Below are 21,346 nucleotides of genomic sequence, written 5' to 3'. Positions count from 1 at the left end.
ATCCATCTTCAGATAGCTGTAGGAAGTTTTCTTTGTAGTCGGCCATCTTCTTGCCCAATTCTTGTGTAGGGTCTACCCATGTCCTCTTAGTATCCAACTGTATAAGATCCTGACGGATGATTTTATTAATCTCCGTTCGTGTAATTGCCAGTGATGGAGCCTCAAGAGAGTATTGGAAGGGGGGTAATCTTTCCATACTGAACCCGTGTCTCTGAAACCACGAGGACAGTTGCGCATACCAGCATGATGTATCCCCTTTCATTGCTATTTGTCGAGAGGATTCGAGGGCCAGTCGAGTATATCGCCAATTATTTGTATCCCACAAACCATGTATAAAGGACACTGATCTGGTAAGAGCTTCAATATCTATCGGAGGGGCAGCTAGTTCCGCTCGGGTAATCGCGTGTGGTACGGAGGCCTTGGCTCTAATCATTCGGGAAATCATAGATACCAAAGGTCTCTCCATTGACTTCCAATTATCCTGATCCACAGTTGGTCCCCAAATCTGGACCCCATAAAGCACAGCCGAAGCCACCACAGTATCAAAGAGCCAAAGTTTTGTTCGTGGTTTCTGAAACTGCACTTGTGAACACATCCTCTGCAACCCTCCCAAGGCCGCAGAGGCTCTGGACAATCTAGCATCCGCTGCTTTCTTAAAAGTAAACTTCGGTCCTGCAAAAACCACACCAAGGTATGTGTATGCATCCGTGTACTCTACTGTATCCTAGCCATATGAAAATGTAGGTGCCGATCTCCTAACCCACTGCGGTGTGGTGTTAAACACCATAACTTTGGTTTTACCCAAGTTTACCAACAGTCCACTGTCCTCAGCGAATTTATGTAATGCATCTAGCTGCCTCTGCATTCCATCTGGTGATTCTGCTATTAATACAATATCATCTGCATACAACAACAAGGGGATCCATGACCCTGCAAGTTGAGCATCTCTGTCACCCTCTCTATCAATGTAATCTGATACCTCATCATGTACATACCAAATAAAGTAGGGGACAGTGGGCATCCCTGCTTTACTCCAACGGTGGAATGAACAATGTCGGAATCCCCTTATGGAGTACGTACATAACCAGTTGCTGACCCGTATAAGGTCATGATCCCCCAAATAATCTCTTTGGGGACCCCTAACTCTTGCATCCTGCGCATCAATCTGGCCCTTGGTACTGTATCAAAAGCTTTCCGAAAATCCACAAAGCAACAATACATCTTTCTCCCGCTTGCTCTTCCTTCCTCAATAATGGCTCTGAGCGTAAGAATATGATCTAAAGTGGAATAACCCCTCCTGAATCCAGCTTGTCCTGTTGCCCTTATGCCCTCATTCTCCGCCCATCTACTCAATTTTTGTTCAAGAATGGATGCTTACAGTCGGGTCAATGTGTGACCTACCATAATGGTACGGTAGTTCCCGGGTACATAGGATCCCTTGACTTGAAAATAGGTACTATAGTAGATAATTTCCAAGATTCAGGTAATCCTTCACACATGACCCGATTAAACAGACGAGCAAGGACTTTTGAAAGTAGATCCCTGGCATGGATCAGATGTTCTGCTACTAAACCATCATGATCATATGATCTTCTTGTCTTCATCTTATCAATGGATTTTTTCACCATTTCCGTAGTAAAGAAAGTACTAGTAGCAGGGCATGGCTCTAGCGGATCTGGTAATGGAGGCTGTCCAGATACCATATGTAATGATGTTACATATTGACCCCAAATCTCAGGAGAAGTAATCGTCGGAGGCGGTGAGTGCTCGTGAAATAAACGCCAGGCCTCATGTGAGTCCTGACTCAAGAAGAGCTGATATAAATCCTTCTCCAGTTTGGCTAAAAATGCCTTTTCTTGCGACGTTCTATATGCTGAAGAGCAATCCGAGACTGCTTATATGTGATGATCCCAAGTGTAAGCTCTTTCTGGACTTGGGTTCTCGTCTGTCTGCATTCCTCGTCATACCAACTGTTTTGAGGCATGTTCCCAGATCCTCTCTTCTGATCAGGTTGAGTATGTGGGTATGCCTCTTGTGCTGCTCCATGTAGTATCTCTGTTAACTGAGAAGTAATCTCCTCTATAGTATATACTGGCTCGGCTGCCCACATCCTATTATAGAACTTTTCCACATAGACTGAATCAGTCTCTGGCGTGAAAGTATATCTTGTGTGTGTCTTCTTCCTTTATACTTGAGAGGCATTGTATTGGAAGGAGATTGATAAGGTCAAGAGAGCATGATCCACTGCAATCCCAACCAACCGGTCTGGGTCCCACGTTAAAGTCCTCGATACTAGAAATAAAGCTTGGTGAAGTCATGACATAATCCACTGTACTGGCCCCATGCCTGTGCGGGAAGCATGTGAATCCCCCAGATAAAGGGAAATTCTCTAGACCATTAAGTATGGCCAAACCATGTATAGTTGCCATCTCCATGAGATGTCTCCCATATTCAGTGTGTTCTTTATCCTGTGAGTTTCTAGTAAGCCCCCTCTGTGATAAATCCACTTCTCTGAGCATTTCCTTAGAAGTATCATAGAATACTGCTTGAGAGTTGGCCGTTCTGGCATTAAAGTCTCCTAAGAGAACGATGTCTCCATCTCTAGAGAACTCGCATATGTCATTATTCAATATGGAGAAAGGGGACTGCCCTTTAGGTGAGGAGTAGATTGATGTACTTGGAGGGAAGTAGCATATAGAGATATATAGAAATCTACCTGTCTCGGCTCTCATTCTCACCCACATATACCTTGCTTGCTCATCTTTCCTGATAATCTGTAGTAGTGGTTTCAGCTCCTCTTTAAATAAGACTGCTACTCCTCCTGAACCCGGCTACCCCGTAGAGATCCCTTGTCTGGTCGACCAGCTGTTTCCCATAAATAACCCTTCACATGTGGCATAAGCTATCCCGGTATCTGGTGTGTCTCTGAGTAGAAAATTATTTCTCTGTCCCTAAAGCTGTCTTCAAAGGCACCTACATCTAGCCTATATGATCCATTACAATTCCACACCGCTATCTGGAGCGTCGCCCCATAGGTCTCGCACCGTCATGATGAGTGCTTTTCCAGAACCACTACTTTCCCTCCTCTATAAAAGGCGATTTTCCCCTTTTCTCTTGCTGCCCTGATCTCTGGCATCAACTCTTGCATGTGTGCCACTTGTGCCAATGTAAGGTCATCTCCCAGGAAAATAATACCGGTTTTCTTAAGAGTTGGCCTCTTCTTTAGAAATTCTTTCCTTATTTCTATATTCGGGAAGCGGAGAATAAGTGCCCTAATCCTTTACGTTTCCCTTCTCATTGATTCCTTTCTTGCCCACTCTCCATGCACTTGTGTGAGTAGGCTCTGTGATGCCCATGCGTTGTAGCAGTTCCTTCACTTCTTCATCTACATTCTCTTTGTCTTTGACTCCTGTGACCCGCACATGCAGAGCCCGATTCTTCCTTTTCTGCTCTTCATCAATGGTCATATTAATAATGGTGGAGGTAGGTGTGGTCTCGGGCATCTGTGCCTTCCCTTTCTTCGCATCCTCAATCCATTTCTCTGCTTCATCAACCTTTTCTTGCGTCTTAAAAAGACGTTCCGCCCATGAAGATGCTGTTTTTGATTTCTGTTCATCTCCTTCCCGTAGAGCTTTCATCTGATCCTTCATGTCCTCGAGCTCCTTCAGCACCGAAGGTTGGTCGTCTCCCTTCTCCTTAGTTGCCGATTTGCAAGCCGCAAGTTCTCCTTTTAGCTCCTCGATTATTGCATCTTTTTCCCCCATGCGCTTTTCCATATTTGTTCTCCATGCTTCAAAACTTGCTACTGCCTCATCGAGTTTCTTTTGCATAACGCATTCTGTTACATTTACTTTGGCCTTGATTAGGTTTTGTAATTCCGTTTTCAAGATTTGAATTTCCTCATTCTGTATCCCCCGGATCTCTCTCCCTAGTTCTCTCATCATGTCTCCATACATGGAGTTCCTGTAGCTCTCAGCGCTCGCGTGCATTTTCTTCCTGATGTCATCCCTCATATAGTTTAGCTCTGATTTGAGCATCACCTGGACCTTCTCCATCATTAGCTCATCATATATCCTGGAGGTTTTCCTAACTCGTAAGGATCCTGGTGATAGTACAGTATCTCTGTTTCTCCGTTTAAATGTAGCTGTTGTTTTTTCTGGGGTGGTGTAGCTATCTACACCCGGCCCTTCCCCTTCGGTAGGCGGATCCATCGAACCCGAGCCACAAATGTATCGAACCCGAGCCACAAATGTGGCGACCCCTGCTACCTATGGAATCTTCGGCAAAGGCAGTGCCATTCTGCAGCTATGGTGGCGCCGAAATTCGGCAACCCTTGAGAGAGAGAGAGAGAGAGAGAGAGAGAGAGAGAGAGAGAGAGAGAGAGAGAGAGAGAGAGAGAGAGAGAGAGAGAAATGAAATGAAATGATATATTAACGTCTTCAAAAGGCCAAAATGACCTATGAGACCATCAGATACAAAGAGAGAGAGAGAGAGAGAGAGAGAGAGAGAGAGAGAGAGAGAGAGAGAGAGAGAGAGAGAGAGAGAAATGAAATGAAATGATATATTAACGTCTTCAAAAGGCCAAAATGACCTATGAGACCATCAGATACAAAGTGGTGAATCTAGTACAATGTCTGAAATTCAAGTACAAAAAGTACTGAGTACAAAAAATGAAAACTGAAAATGAAGTGTGAAATGTGAAATGTGTAATGTGAAACTGTAGAATAGGCCCTCAATGACAATCTGGGTGTCGTGCTAGAATGCCTCTGATCCTCTGCTGGAGTCTCCGTCGATGTAGTGTGCTCCTGTGTCTCTGTCGTGGTCGTCTCAATCTCCCGAGCTCAGTCGCCCTGTCAATGAGGGTGCCTCTGGTATGAATGCGGGTACAACCCTGTGTTGTTGATTGGTCTCTTGGCTCCCTCGATCCAAAGAAGTCTGTGATCTGTCTCTGCGAGTGTCGTACTCCATGTCTCCCCAACAGAATATCTCTATGTCGGTGTAGCTCAAGCAGATATAAGCCAAGGCATCTCTGGTCCTGATACCTCATGACTCTATCTAGGGGTCCAAAACCCTCCCTGAATAAGCAATGGAAGCGCCCTCGTATCTCATAATACACAGTGCAATGGCATATGTAGTGTAGCTCTGTCTCCGGTTCTCTACCGCATAGTTGACATATCCTAGACTCCGGTGGTATCCATACAACAATATAAGGATGAGCCGCCTTGAAGTAATGAAGGTTGAATAGTGCACGTTAAAACTGCAATTGTGTAAGAGATTATGAAAAATAGCAAAATAGTTTCTCAATGTTAAAGTCATATTTTGATGAAAGAAAAAGCTGCTTGCCACAATGTATATTCTCACCAATGCATTGCTTGTGGGTAACCGAAATTTATTCCTTTATCAGGTGTTTCTAAAAGCATGCCAACAGTATGGGTCCGCATGAGCAGCTGCGATACCTGGTTGGGGGGAAGGGTGTAGATTATGTTCTCTACTGGAGACTTACTGAAGATCAAAGGTAAAATAATGATCTTTATACAGGTTCCAATTTCTCGAAACAATATGTTACCTTCATTGCAGCAAGGATTTGTGATATGCTCCTTCAAATCATGATGGCCCAAAACTTGTGTGTGTTCTTTAAAGAATTTTCAAAAAGTCTTTGTATTATCTCAAAAAACACGTAGTAAGACGTTGTACATACATTCTCACAAATGCATCGTATGTCTCAGATCTATTGAGGTAACAGGGTGTTGCTGCAGCGGCACAATTGCTCAAAATGCCCTTGGAACCAACTTCAATTCTTCTGCTCCTTTTATGGAAGGACCTAAATGCCCAGACATTGCAATACAACATTTGAAGACAAAAGTCTGTGAATATTTAATACAAATGCCATTATCGGTCCCCTTGGAATTTGGGTATAGCTTTATTAAAAGATAGTGCAATTTATGCTCTCCATGAAATACACACTTGTAATTGTGTGTGTTTATGTTTATATCTGCGGGCATGTATAGGTGGGTTAAGTGAAAAGGCTGTAATTTATGTCTAAACATCAACTTTGCAGATTGCATGGTCAGGTGTTGTGCACAGGACAGCCACAATGGATCAATATGACCGATTCCGATGCTGCATGTGGTTTAAATGTACGTTTTTTTCTTTTCCCTTGTGCTTTCTTGTTTAGACAAAAGAAGTTCTAATTTGTTCAATAGCACACATGAATTTTAGCGAGCTGGGATTTCAGGAAGTGTCGCAGGCTAAAGTATATGTCCCAATTCCGACTGGACTACTCGAGCTTGGCCTGTCAAATCAGGTAATTGCATTGTTTCTCATCATTTAAATAAGCTACTCATGCTGAATAGATATTATGTTGACATTGCCTTGACTCTTGAGGCTGCTATTACAACTTTGTGTAGTGTGTGATAATGGCAGTAGCCTAGCAACAAAACAAGATAGCATGTACACACCAGTGATCTTACGATTTGTGTGTGTGTGTGTGTGTGTGAGTGGATCTTTGGAGTGCTTCCACCTTTGCTTCGGTCGTATGCATACTTTTTCGGCTGGGTTAGATTCTGGGTGCTATGGACAGTGTGGAGAGCACGGAATTTTCTCATGTTTCAGCAGATTCAAGTGGACTATGTTTCTTTCTTCAAGATATCTCTTAGACAGTCCCTTCAAGTTGCCCATGACTTGGACGAGCTCCCTTTTACCCATTACCAGCTCTACTTTGACTGTTTCTGAGTTACAGTTTGTAATACTTTCTATGGGTTTTCCTCGCCTTGAGGTTTCCCCTTTGCAATTCAATCTGACATCACAAAAAAGAGAGAGAAATGAAATGAAATGATATATTAACGTCTTCAAAAGGCCAAAATGACCTATGAGACCAATCTGTTACAACATAGTGAATCTGATACCATGTCTGGAATCAAAAAGAATTGAAACAAAAATACAACTACTACAAGCTGGGACTGTATGGATGTGCCAGCTAATACAAAAGGTTCCCAGTACAATGTGTAGTACAATGAGAGAAAGGGGGGGGGGCGATATGGTAGAGATTCATCCTCATCTGTACTTGAAATGAAATGCCTCCGTCGATGTCGTGGTCGCTCCCGTAGACGTGGGCGTCTAGCTCTCCCGAGCTCAGTGGCTCTGTCCACTAATATACCTCTGGTAGAGGTGGGCTCTGAAGTCTGCTGTGAAGCATGCTCATCCGACTACTATTGAGTCCCTACTCTAAAGAAGTCAGTGATCTCCCTCTGTGAATGTCTACCAGTACCTGGTCTCCTCAAGAGACTTTCCCTCTGTTTGTGCAACTCTGGCAAAAACAACCTGAGGCATCTCTGATCCTGATATCTCATAACTCTAGTTAAAGCCCTCTCTGAATAGACAATGGAAGCGGTCTCGTATCTCACAGTATACCCGACAATGATAAATGTGATGTAACTCTGTCTCTGGCTCTGTATGTCATAATTGGCATAACCTGGCTTCTGCTGGTACTCTTTTAAATCTGCCGGTCTCAACGTCTAGCTGATGCGATGATGACATGATGTGTGCATCTGACCAATAGCACATCGTATCCCATAGGATAAATGAGTGTCCATATAGGCCGATCTGATCACATATCCATCCTCTGTTAGTTGGAGGAGATTCTCTCTATAGAAAGCCATTTTCATGCCCAACTCTTGTACCGGCTGTATCCATGTGCTTCTGGTATGTAGTTGAATCAAATCCTGACGTATAAGTCTAGTGGTCTCTGCCCGTGTGAGAGAAAGGGAGGGTGCATCCAAGGAGGACTGGAATGGAGGCAGTCTATCCATGCTGAAGCCATGTGACTGAACCATGATGTCATCTGCCCATACCAGCATGATGTGTCTCCCTGTAGTGCTAGTTGTCGGGATGACTCAAGGGCTAGCCGAGCATATCTGTCTTAGGGGAGGGCCCATAAATTATGCATGAAGGAAATTAGTCTGGTAAGGGCCTCAACTATGATGTGGGGGGGGGGGGGGGGGGGGGGGGGGGGGGCGCAACTAGCTCAGCTCGAATAATCTCATGTGGAACTGAGGCCTTAGCCCCAATCAGCTGAGAGATCATAGAGACTAGAGGCCTCTCCATACATCTCCATCCATCAGTGCTACCAGCTCTACCATGGTGCTCCACTGAGGGTCCCCAAATCTGAACCCCATAAAGCATAGCTGAAGCCACTAGAGTGTCAAAAAGCTACAGCTTTGTTAGAGGTTCTTGAAACCGAACCTGCGAACACATCTTCTCCAAACCTCCCAAACTGCATAAGCTCTCGTCAATCTAATCTCTGCTGCTCTCCTCAATGAAAACATCGTTCCATTGAAGACTACCACAAGATAGGTGTATGCATCTGTATACTCCACCGTCTCCTGGCCATATGTAAAAGTAGGTGTTGACCACGTGACCCACTGTGGTGTGGTGTTAAACGCCATAACCTTGGTTTTCTTCAGGTTAACCGACAATCCACTATCGTGGGCAAATGTGTACAAAGCATCTAAATGACGTTGCATCCCCTCCGGGGATTCAGAAATCAGCACAATATCATCAGCATATAACAGTAGTGAGATCCATGTCCCTGCCAACTGTGCTCCTCTATCACCATCCCTCTCAATGTAGTTAGCAACCTCATCCACATACATTCCAAATAGTGTAGGAGATAGCGGGCAACCTTGTTTCAGCCCAATAGTGGAGTGAACCAAATCAGAAATCCCCTCGAGAGTGCGTACATGCCCCATTACTGACTTGTATAGAGCCATGATCCCCCAAATAAACTCTTTTGGGAACCCCCTATCTCTTGCAGTCTGCGCGTCAATCTAGCGTTGGGCTCTGTATCGAAGGCTTTGCGGAAGTCCACAAATCAACAATAGAGCCGTCTCCCACGTGATCTCCCCTCCTCAATAATGGCCTAGAATATGCTCAAGAGTGGAGAAACCTCTCCGCCTGTCCTGGTGCGTGTACACCCTCTCTCTTTGCCCATCTACTCAACTGTTGCTCAAGGATGGATGCGTACAACGGTGCTAATGTGTGTCCAATCATGATAGTGCAGTAGTTCCAAGGCTCCATAGGGTCCCCTGACTTGAAGATAGGTACAATCGTGGACAAACTCCAAGTATCAGGTAGGCCCTCGCACATGGCACGGTTGAACATCACTGCTAGAAGCTCAAATCCTTGGCATGTGTAAAATGCTTTGCTACCAGGCCATCGTGATTTTATGCTCTCTTAGTCTTCATCCTGTCAATGGCTTTCTTTACCATCTTGGAGGTAAAGAAAGCATATGTGTGTGGGGATGGCTCTGGCGGATTTGGAAGAGGTGGCTGCCTCGAGACGATGTAGAGAGATGATGCATACTGACCCCATACCTCCGTTGTAACAAACTTGGACACCCGAAGTGAAGATTCTACCGCGACAAAGCAGAGATTCACTTCAAAATAGTTCACAAAGACGTCACGGCCCGGCGTAGTTCCGTGCCAAGAGGTATTGGCCCCAAAGACCTCTTTTGGTATTTTGGGGCCAATACCTCTTGGCACGGAACTACGCCCCTTTTGGTATTTCTTTTTATATTAATTTGTGTGCAAAGTACAAGAGAGTCCGTGGGTACTCACTCTCAGAATCTGCGTCCAGATGCTCCGAGGAGTGAGTCCCTAAGGACTTATTTATTCTTACAAGGGATGCCCAATAGCAGAGCCCCAAAAGTTAAACTCAAAAGTAAAGTTCCCAAAAGCAACTGATCTTCCAAAAGCTGCTAAAGCAGCCAGCGTAATTTTTGAAAATCTGTACGTACTGCCACATCAGCAAATCAGCGCGTTTGCAAAAAATGTTCACGTCAGCAGTCAGTGCAAATCGCGGAGGTCTGCCACGTTAGCCTGTTAGCACATTTTACGGGAATCTGTACGGACAGCAGTGTGTGTGTGTCCGGGAGCCTGCCACATCACCAATTGGTGACATACTTTCCTCTTGAAAGAATTGTAATCGCCCTCGATTACGCTTGGAAAATAGACAGAGGCCATAAACTGTCTTAGTAGACACTGACTGTTAGTACGGACGCACTAGACACAACATATCTAGCACTTTGTCTAAAACGACAGTCACATCACCGGACATCACAAGACATCGCTTGACATCACAGGACATCACATGACAAATCACATACATATTCATTCCAAATCTCAGACCATGACTAATCGGCAACGTATTTAGTAATCGCATCTAGATCCATTCCGGACGTCACGGATGCGTGATTAACTAGTCCTTATTGCAATCATGTCTATAGAGGTTTATGAGACCGAAATGCTGTAGTCATTTCGTCTTTCAGTTCCTGCACTCAAACAAGTCGAGTACAAATCAATCATATTCATTTTTGGGAATTCCAGCTATAAAGTCATACAACAGAATACTACTCAGCCCTTTAGTATCCTTGAAACCCAAAGGGGACATCAATGACTCTATTCAAAATCGGGGTAATCTGTTGACAAAGGAGCGGAGTGACTCCCCTCTTGTGCAAACCCGCTGCACTAGATTCACCCTCGTTGAAGTCGGGGTTCTATCGGAGTAGACTATGCTAAACCAAATGATTCAAGGTAAAGTTCCAGTATTTGCTAGGTCCTCCTCCTCCATCCACTTCGCATCCAATGCAGGATAGTTCTTGAATTTAACAAAGAACCGCCTAATCGCTTTACCTTTTATCTTTTTGTCCTTGTGTGCCAAAATCTGTTCTGGAATGAGTATCTCCTCATTTTCCTCCACTTCGGGTTGCTCATCAGGCTCCCCGTCATCGAGCACATCGCCTTAAAAGGCTTCAATAGACTCACATGAAAAGCATTGTGAATCTTCCAAGTATCGGGCAGCTTCAGTCTAAAGGAGACATCGTTTATCTTTTATTTTAGCTGGAAAGGGCCATAATACCTCATGCTAAGCTTTGGAAAAAGCCGCTCCTTTCCTTTTCGTTTTCTTAGGCCTGCCTTCTCAAAATGTAAGAGCACCCAATCGTCTTCCTTTAATTACAAATCGCGATGGTGTCGATCTGCTTCCTTCTTGTGTCATTCTTGAGATTTCGCTAAAGCCTCCTGGACCTTGGCAAATGCAGTGTCCAAGTCCCTCGTGTACTGGTCGGCATCAAAAATCTTATCTTTCATGCTAAGGAAGGGTGGAACCTTTGGAGCACCTTCAATGATCTCAAATGGCGCCTTCCCCGTCGAAAAGTGGATCGTGTTATTGTAGGCAAATTTCACCAAGGGCAAATGTTTTTCCCATTGAGTCTTCTGATCAGAAATGTAAGACTTCAATAAATCCAGTACAACTGAATTTGCAATCTCAGATTGCCCATCTATCTGCGGGTGGAAAGATGACAAGAACTGCAACTGTGTGCCAATGTTCTCCCAAATAGACTTCCAAAACAAACTGGTGAATTGGGGATCTTTGTTAGAGACTATTGTCTCAGGCATGCCATGTAGTCTGAAAATCTATGCAATGAACAATCTCGCTAAATGATCCGGCTTGACTATTTTCTTCATTGGAATGAAGTAAGCTTGCTTGCTAAATCTGTCGATGACAATCCAAATGCCATTATGCCCACTCTATGTCTTCGGAAGATAAAAAATGAAATCCCTTTGTGTGTCAAAATGTGCAAAGGGGAAGCTATCTTTCCAAACTTTCGAATGAACCGCCGGTAGTAAGAACACAAGCCCAAGAAACTTCTAACTTCATGAACGTTCTTCAAATCTGGCCAATCACGTATAGTGTCAATCTTGGCCGGGTCCATCTGTACTCTTGCTCTGCTGAGATGATGTGTCCCAAAAAGTGTATCTCCGGCAAGAAAAGTTCACTCTTTTTGGCATTGATAACTAATTTGTGATCACGCAGTAGCAGATGGTGTCGATGTTCTGCTTCATCCTTGGAGAAGACTATAATGTAATCAAAGAAAGTGCCGACAAATGATTTAAGCTCTCGGAAAATCTTTTCAATCATTCGGTTGAAAGTCGCTGGAGCATTGGTAAGGCCAAAAGGCATCACCAAAAATTCATACAAACCAAAGCTTGTCCGAAAGGCTGTCTTGTAGACATCTCCCGGAGCAATTCCGATATGATGATATCCGCTTTTCAAATTACTCCTGCTGAAACAAGAGGATCTCTGAAGTCTGTCAAGAATATCATCGATTCTTGGAATCGGAAATCTGTTCTTGATGGTGATTTTATTGAGAGCTTTGTAATCAATGCACATTCTCCAAGATCCGTCTTTCTTTAATCTTGGCGTTCTCTATCAAGTTCAGACATGTTCATTCTGTGTTCATCATTTAACTCTTTCAAGTAGATCGAGTAATTAAAGAGATTGGATTCATTAATTTGGAAATATCCGAAGCCGATACAATAGGGACAGACTTGCCCTTCAATTTTATATCAAGTACAATTTTTCGGCCCTTTTCATTCGTCAAGGTTGCTTTCTTCGCCCGATAATCGACCACAGCGTTGTTCTTATGGTACCAAGGGACTCCTAGGAGGACGTCGCAGCCTGCCAAAGGCATGATGTAGAAGTCCTCATGCCCTAAATACCCCTGACAATGCAACCGAAGTTTGCCAATGACAGGTGTAATGGCTATGTCCCGTCTGTTGGTCCCATCCTGTCGGGTGTAGTCTCGAGCCGCGCCCCCAATTCAGGTGAAATGAAGTTGCCCTAGGCTCGGCAAAGTTCTGTACTTTCATCAATCAGGCTTGGGTCAGTACCCATGCAATCTGGTACCAGTCCTGCTTTCATCTTGTCTTTTTTGCCACGTTCCTCTGCTGCTCTTGAACTCTCTAGCTTGTCTTCAGTCTGTTCTTGCTGTTCCTTTTTGGGGCACTTTGCGGAGATGTGCACATGTTCCCTACAACCAAAACACTTCCCCTCTCTGATATAGTTGGCCCTCTCTCGAAGAGTGAGCCGGGGTCGTGTATCCTTATCCTTCTTTTCTTGGGAATTTTCTCTTTCTACTTTCATTATTGGAGGTTTGTTGGGTTCTCTAAGTCAAGATCTCATCAGTGGGGTAAGTCAAATTTTCCGAATGTATCGAGAAACCCCGTTTCGCATGACCCATTAATTCTTGAATAGAATTTGACTCTTTGTCACAAACTAGTGACGTGGCTAACCTCGGACACACACAGACACTGCTCGGATTATGCGCCAACAGGCTGACATGTGGCATTGTACGGACAGTCCCAAAAATTGTGCCGCGATTTGCGCTGACAACTTGACACATGGCAGCTATACGGACCTGCTTTCTACACTGATGTGCTGACGTGGCATTCCATACAGATTTCCGTAAATTGTGCAGGCTGATTTAGTGGGCAACTTTTGGGACAGTTGCTTTTGAGATTATAAGCTTTTGAATTTAGAGATTTTGGGGCTCTGCTTTTTGGGCATCCCTTGTACTTATAAATAAGTGGATAAAGCTTCACTTCTTAGAGCATCTGGACGGAGAGTCTGAGAGTGAGCACTTGCCTTCTCTCTCTCGTACTTTGAACACAGATTAATACAAAAAGAAATACCGAAAGGGGCGCCAGTCTTTGGGGCCAATACCTCTGGGCATGGAACTCGGGCCCTGTCAATTTTGTGAACTGTTTTGAAGTGAATCTCTGTTGTGTCCCGGTAGAATCTTGACTTGGGGTGTCCAAGTTTGTTATAGTGGTATAAGAGCGCGGCCGATTTCTCTTCTACCGAAAAATCCGATCCTTTTCTCGCGACACTTATGGAATCCAACAAGAAATAGTCGACTTCTTCTGCATCTGCGAATGCGGGAGGAGATCAGGAAGAAGATTCTCATGAGCAATCAGAGGAAGAGTACGGCCCACCTCGGCCTACTCAGTTCGAGATTGAAGAGATGGAACACCGACAATTGGTTGACGAGGCAACAAAGCACATGATTAAAATTGTGAAGGATCCAAAATTTGCAATTTTTTTGTCTCAGCAATCCCTCGCAGAAGTACACACCCAGTGGCAGAAGGCCACAGAACCACCCATCAAACTGGCAATCAAGAAACCTCCTTCTCCGAGGATGTTTACAGAACAAAAATTAGAAGAGGTGGTTCAGACACAGATCAGCCGGCTTTTCGATGCAAACAACTAATCCAAAAAGCATGAGAAAAAGCACACGAAAGAAACTGTAACAAACTGTTGACGTGTCAAAGCCTAAAGAATGGAGCCAACTTACAGATATAGCCGAGGTGCCTAAACTGTCACAAAGTGATGACGTGGCTGCCCGAGAGCAGAAACCCCAACCCTAATTTCTACCAGAAACCCTAACTGTTGAACCCTAATTCTAGAAACCCTAACCCTAAAACCTGCAAACCCTAATTCTGGAAACCCTTACCCTAAAACCTGAAAACCCTAATTTTGGGAACCCTAACCCTAAAACTTGTAAACCCTAATTTTGGAAACCCTAACCCTAAAACTGCAGAAACCCTAACCCAAACCCTAAGAAGAAGCAATAGAAGAAGAAGAAGAAGTTTTACAGACTTACAAAGTCTTGACGAGTGGCCTATTTTTAAAGAAGAGTTCCCACCAACTTATGGGACCTCGTCAGATGGGGCCCAAGTGACATAAAGGCATTAAAAATAAAGCAGAATACACTCAAAGGACTTTGCACATCAATATATGATGACATGGCACTTGTACGGACGTACCGAAATTCGTGGCGGATTTTTAGAAAAATCCCGAAATTTTAGGAAAGTGACTTTTTGGGGTCAGCTTTTCATATTTGATGCTTTTAGGCTTTGGGCCTTTAAATATGAGCCTTGGGGGCCCTCTCTGGCACTCTTTAGCGCAGAGATTGCAGAGGAGGTGCTCCCCGGCTGTTGTACTTTGCGAACAAGCAGTAATATAAAGAAATACCGAAAGGGGCGCTAAGGTTTGGGGCCAATACTCTCTGGGGTGCAATTCCGCCACTCTGGTCGCGTGTCGTCTCTCTCTATTTCAGTTCAATTGTTATTTGAAGTGCTTAAAGCTGTTCAATCTGTTCTTTTCTATTGGCACGTGGTGTCCGCCTTGTGGTAGTGGTATCAGAGCATCAGCCGTTTGCTTTTCCGAAAGCATACCGGTCCTACAAAAGAGCAGACAGAGCTATTGATGGAATTTTATTTGAGAGATCTTCGCCCTCCAACCCGGACCTATTACCGACTCCCACCCTTCATCGCACGTCGGGCGCACTCCTGTCTTCACCGCTCATGTCTTACAAGGCATAAGCCAATTAAGATCACTTGCAAGAGAAGGATCCAGATTTGTTTCAAGTCAGTGTTTTTCTCAGAAGCAGTGCCATGCAGATGTTGATGTCTACAACTACCAAGCAGCATACTCCAAGTACTTGGCAAGCTTTCAAGAAATTTGTTTTGTTTTGCCCGAAGTTATATGGGAGAGTGGGGTATCTTGAAATGCTTGCCATGGAAACCCTAGTAGATTATAACTTGAAATTTCTCGACATCTCTCAGTATATGTCTCTTCACGAGCAGACGACCTTGGAGGTCCGGTACGATTGTTACGTCTTGAGACTACCATCGCCGCCAGACGAACAGTGTCTGTCCAAGAGTTGATGGACCATGCTGTTGTTGTCTACGACCTTATGGAAGGAAACCTAACCCGAATTTTTGGTGTAGGTTTCAAGATGGAAAGTCGGTCGACTTTTCGAGCTCGACTAATGTGGAGATTTCTTTTTAAGTTTGAGTTCTATTTGATCTTGTTTGGTGATCCTGTTTGGAATTTGTTTGAAATGGATGGTATCTGTTTTGAACCTGTTTTGGTGCCGTTTTGAATTGTTTGACTCTGGTTTGATACCGGTTTCAATGATTGGTGATTTTACTCCCAGGTGGAGAAGTGAGAAATACTGTTTTGGTATTGTTTGAACCTCGGAACGACGCAGGCCGATGCCTCGGGAGCGTTTCGTTGTATGTTTGAAAACCTCCGAACGACGTAGGCTGATGCCTGGGGAGCGTTTGGTTGAATGCTTGAACCTCCAAACGACGCAGACTGTGGTCTGGGAACGTTTGGTTGTACAGTCTTCTGAACTCATGGCCCGGACCTTTTTAGGTTATTTGCGGGGAGACTGACAAGGTAGTCGTTGAGTAGCTTCATACCGCAGACCGTTTGTCGGGGGGAGTGCTTAGCGGCGCTGTTTGTTGTGTCTTGTAACATGCATATGTAAGCATTTGTGTTGCATTGTGATGTGCCAATTACTGAATATTCCTAATTGGATGAGATTGCATTGGTATGTAATTTTAGTGCATCAAGACACTCGTGGAAGATCAGTACGGTCTGGGTGTGATGGCTAATTTTACTACACCGGAATATCAAGAGTTCCGATCTGGACGAAAGGAGAAGCTAACTCCTTGATCAAAAGAGCAGAAAGGAGAAGCCACCTCCTTGATCAAAATAGCCGAAAGGAGAAGCGAACTCCTTGATCAAAAGAGCAGAAAGGAGAAGCTAACTGCTTAATAAAAAGAGCAAATTGATTGTCCCTCAGAATGTCCCTCGGAAATTTTTGAGCTAACTTGAGTTGTTTTGCAGACATGCTGTAATCGCGGACGATTACTCTCTTTCAAGAAGGGGAGATGTAACAAACTGTTGACGTGTCAAAGCCTAAAGAACGGAGCCAACTTACAGATATGGCCGAGGTGCCTAAACTGTCACAAAGTGATGACGTGGCTGCCCGAGAGCAGAAACCCTAACCTTAATTTTTGCCAGAAACCCTAACTGTTGAAACCATTATTCTAGAAACCCTCACCCTAAAACCTGCAAACCCTAATTCTGAAAACCCTAACCCTAAAATTGCAAAAACCCTGACCCAAACCCTAAGAAGAAGCAGCAGAAGAAGAAGAAGAAGTTTTACAGACTTACAAAGTCTTGACGAGTGGTCTATTTTTAAAGAAGAGTTCCCACCAACTTACGAGACCTCGTCAGATGGGGCCCTAAGTGACATAAAGGCATAAAAAATAAAGCAGAATACACTCAAAGGACTTTGCACATCAATATATGATGACGTGACACCTGTACGGACGTTCCAAATTCGCGGCGGATTTTTAGAAAAATCCCGAAATTTTAGGAAAGTGACTTATGGGATCAGCTTTTCATATTTGATGCTTTTAGGCTTTGGGCCTTTAAATCTGAGCCTTGGGGGCCCTCTCTGGCACTCTTTAGCGCGCAGATTGCAGAGGAGGTAGCAGTAATATAAAGAAATACCGAAAGGGGCGCCAAGGTTTGGGGCCAATACTCTCTGGGGTGGAATTCCGCCACTCCGTGTCGCGTGTTGTCTCTCTCTCTCTATTTCAGTTCAGTTGTTATTTGAAGTGCTTAAAGTTGTTCAGTCTGTTCTTTTCTATTGGCACTTGGTGCCTGCCTTGTGACAGTGGTATCAGAGCATCAGCCGTGTGCTTTTCCGAAAGCATACGGATCCTACAAAAGAGCAGACAGAGCTATTGATGGAATTTTATTTGAGAGATCTTCGCCCTCCAACCTGGACCTATTACCGACTCCCACCCTTACTTCATCGTGCATCGGGCGCGCTCCCGTCTTCACCGCTCATGTCTTACAAGGCATAAGCCAATTAAGATCACTTGCAAGAGAAGGATCCAGATTTGTTTCAAGTCACTGTTTTTCTCAGAAGCAGTGCCATGCAGATGTTGATGTCTATAGCTACCAAGCAGTATACTCCAAGTACTTCGCAAGCTTTCAGGAATTTTTTTTTTGCCCGAAGTTAATGGTTTCTGACATCTTTCTTCGGAGTGCAACTTTTGGCAGAGTGGGGTATCCTGAAATGCTTGCCATGGAAACCCTAGTAGATTATAACTTGAAATTTCTCCACATCTCTCAGTAGATGTCTCTTCACGAGCAGACGACCTTGGAGGTCCGGTACAATTGTTATGTCTTAGGACTACCATCGCCGCCGGACGAACACTGTCTATCCAGGAGTTGATGGACCATGCTTTGGTTGTCTACAACCTTATGGAAGGAACCTAACCCTAATTTTTGGTGCAGGTTTCAAGATGGAGAGTCAGTCGGCTTTTCGAGCTCGACTGATGTCGAGATTTCTTTTTACGTTTGAGTTCTGTTTGATCTTGTTTTGTGATCCTGTTTGGAATTTGTTTGAAATGGATGGCATCTGTTTTGAACCTGTTTTGGTGCCGTTTTGAATTGTTTGACTCTGGTTTGATACCGGTTTCAATGATTGGTGATTTTACTCCCATGTGGAGAAGTGAGAAATACTGTTTTGGTATTGTTTGAACCTCGGAACGACGCACGCCGATGCCTGAGGAGCGTTTCATTGTATGTTTGAAAACCTCCGAACGACGGAGGGTGATGCTTGGGGAGCGTTTGGTTGTATGCTTGAACCTCCAAGTGACGCAGACTGCGGTCCGGGGAGCGTTTGGTTGTACAGTCTTCTGAGCTCATGGCCCCGACCTTTTTAGGTTATTTGCGGGGGGAGTGACAAGGTAGTCGTTGAGTAGCTTCATATTGCAGACCGTTTGTCTCGGGGGAGTGCTCAGCGGCGCTGTTTGTTGTGGCTTGTAACATGCATATGTAAGCATTTGTGTTGCATTGTGATGTGCCAATTACTGAATATTCCTAATTGGATGAGATTGCATTGGTATGTAATTTTAGTGCATCAAGACACTCGTGGAAGATCAGTACGGTCTGGGTGTGATGGCTAATTTTACTACACCGGAATATCAAGAGTTCCGATCTGGACGAAAGGAGAAGCTAACTCCTTGATCAAAAGAGCAAAAAGGAGAAGCTAACTCCTTGATCAAAACAGTAGAAAGGAGAAGCTAACTCCTTGATCAAAAGAGCAGAAAGGAGAAGACACCTCCGTGATTAAAACAGCCGAAAGGAGAAGCGAACTCCTTGATCAAAAGAGCAAAAAGGAGAAGCCACCTCCTTGATTAAAACAGCCGAAAGGAGAAGCGAACTCCTTGATCAAAAGAGCAGAAAGGAGAAGCTAACTCCTTAATAAAAAGAGCAAATTGATTGTCCCTCGGAATGACCCTCGGAAATTTTTGAGCTAACTTGAGTTGTGTTGCAGACATGCTGTAATCGCGGACGATTACTCTCTTTCAAGAAGGGGAGATGTAACAAACTGCTGACGTGTCAAAGCCTAAAGAATGGAGCCAACTTACAGATATGGCCGAGGTGCCTAAACTGTCACAAAGTGATGACATGGCTGCCCGAGAGCAAAAACCCTAACCCTAATTTCTACCAAAAACCCTAACTGCTGAAATCCTAACCCTAAAACCTGCAAACCCTAATTCTGGGAGCCCTAACCCTAAAATTGCAAACCCTAATTTTGGAACCCTTAACCCTAAAATTGCAAAACCCCTAACCCAAACCCTAAGAAGAAGCAACAGAAGAAGAAGAAGAAGTTTTACAGACTTACAAAGTTTTGACGAGTGGCCTATTTTTAAAGAAGAGTTCCCACCAACTTACGGGACCCCGTCGGATGGGGCCCAAGTGACATAAAGGCATTAAAAATAAAGCAGAATACACTCAAAGGACTTTGCACATCAAAATATGATGACGTGGCACCTGTACGGATGTTTCGCAATTCGTGGTGGATTTTTAGAAAAATCCTGAAATTTTAGGAAAGTGACTTTTTGGGGTCAGCTTTTCATATTTGATGCTTTTAGGCTTTGGGCCTTTAAATATGAGCCTTGGGGGCCCTCTCTTGGGGGCCCTCTCTGGCATTCTTTAGCGCAGATTGCAGAGGAGGTGCTACCCGGCTGTTGTACTTTGCGAATCAGCAGTAATATAAAGAAATACCGAAAGGGGCGCCAAGGTTTAGGGCCAATACTCTCTGGGGTGGAATTCCGCCACTCCGTCTTGCGTGTCGTCTCTCTCTATTTCAGTTCAGTTGTTATTTGAAGTGCTTAAAGCTGTTCAGTCTGTTCTTTTTCTATTGGCACGTGGTGCCCCCCTTGTGACAGAAACTTACTTCCCGGGTTATTTGGGTCGTCAATCTTCTTTTGCATCGGCAAGAAAGAAGAAGCGTGTACGATTTGAAGGACTACCCAGTTCTTCTTCTTTTTCTTCTGACAGTCCTTCTAGCTCTTTTGACTTGAGCGAAGAAGACAGAAAAGGAAAAAAGCGAAGCAAAAAGCAAAGCTTCGGAAAGGGCAAGAAAAAGGCAAAGCCGCCTAAATTTCGCCCGGTTTCTGACAGTTCTATAGAGGTGTCATCCTCAGACAATTCGGACTCCGACGATCACAAGTTTCATGCAAAGAAGAAGCATTTTTACAAAGTCAACCAATATGACTTCCTCGAAGATAAAAGCAAGAAAGAAAAAGAATTTAAAGCTTTAAGGTGGACAATCTATTAAGTTTGACTCTTTTTCTGGATTTCGAGATGCTGCGAGGGCTTTGGCCTTTATATAGCAGTTTGACATAGCTTTCTCTAGAGGGCATTATTTAGAGCTCTCCAAGATTAGGAGGGCTACATCTTTCTTCAAGGGAAATGCTCGAACGTGGTGGTCCACCCTTCTTCTGAGAAAGGAAGCTCCATTTAAATCGTTGAAATTCAAAAGGCTTTTTATTTCTTCTTGGCCGACTCGGGAGTGCTTGGAAATTGGAATCATCTTCGGATGACCAAGGGAGATTCTCTGGACGCTTATTGCTAGAGATTTTGGAACTCTTTTCTACCAGCCTCTTCATTTAAAGAAGGTCACTTTTAAAGAACAGGTTGAGCGGTTTTGCTGCGGACTTCCTACAGAGATCCGAGACTACTGCTTGGAAGAAAAGTCAAATTCTATTCAAGAATTGATGGGTCATGCGAAACAGGGTTTCGTGATACGTTCGGGAAATTTGACTGACCTCACTGATGAGATCTTGACTCAGAGAACCCAACAGACTTCTAACAATGAAAGTAGAAAGAGAAAGAGTTCCCAAGAAAAGAAAGACAAGGATTCATGACCCCGGCTCACTCTTCAAGAGAGGGCCAACTACATCAAAGAGGGGAAGTGTTTTGGATGCGGGGAACATGGGCACGTGTCCGCGAAGTGCCCTAAAAAGGCACAACAAGAACATAATGAAGACAGGACAGAGAGTTTGAGGCAGCAGAGGAACGTGGCAGAAAAGGCAAGATGAAAGGAATGGTTCCAGACTGCATGGATACTGACCCAAGCACGATTGATGAAAGTACAAAACTTTGCCGAGCTTGGGGCAAAGTGAAAGATCAAGAAGCCCTGATTTTCTTTGATGGAGGAGCCAAGGCCAACTTCATTTCACTTGAATTGGCGGCGCAGCTTGAGATTACACCCAATCGGATGGGACCACAAGCAGAGGCAGTTCTAGCGGCACCCGGAAGGGACATATCCATTACACTTGTCATT

The 21,346-nt window shown here is 44.3% G+C and overlaps 1 protein-coding gene across 3 annotated transcripts in view; it reads left to right on the top strand.

Moving 5' to 3' along the window:
- LOC147434396 (transcription factor ABORTED MICROSPORES-like) overlaps nucleotides 1–21,346 on the top strand; it is a 112,324-nt gene that overhangs the window by 81,637 nt on the left and 9,341 nt on the right. For all 3 annotated transcript variants that reach the window (XM_086490872.1, XM_086490869.1, XM_086490870.1), the window contains exons 2-5: nucleotides 5,405–5,515; nucleotides 5,727–5,912; nucleotides 6,059–6,137; nucleotides 6,236–6,304. In XM_086490872.1, the coding sequence (XP_086346998.1) occupies nucleotides 5,430–5,515; nucleotides 5,727–5,912; nucleotides 6,059–6,137; nucleotides 6,236–6,304 (420 nt within the window). In that variant the 5' untranslated portion in view covers nucleotides 5,405–5,429. The remainder of the gene's footprint in view (nucleotides 1–5,404; nucleotides 5,516–5,726; nucleotides 5,913–6,058; nucleotides 6,138–6,235; nucleotides 6,305–21,346) is intronic.

This window comes from Adiantum capillus-veneris, chromosome 19 (genome assembly GCF_014529385.1).
Source record: "Adiantum capillus-veneris isolate H3 chromosome 19, ASM1452938v2, whole genome shotgun sequence".
NCBI lineage: Eukaryota > Viridiplantae > Streptophyta > Polypodiopsida > Polypodiales > Pteridaceae > Adiantum > Adiantum capillus-veneris.
The sequence above is the reverse complement of the archived record's forward strand: the minus strand, read 5'-3'. Positions and strand labels throughout refer to the sequence as shown.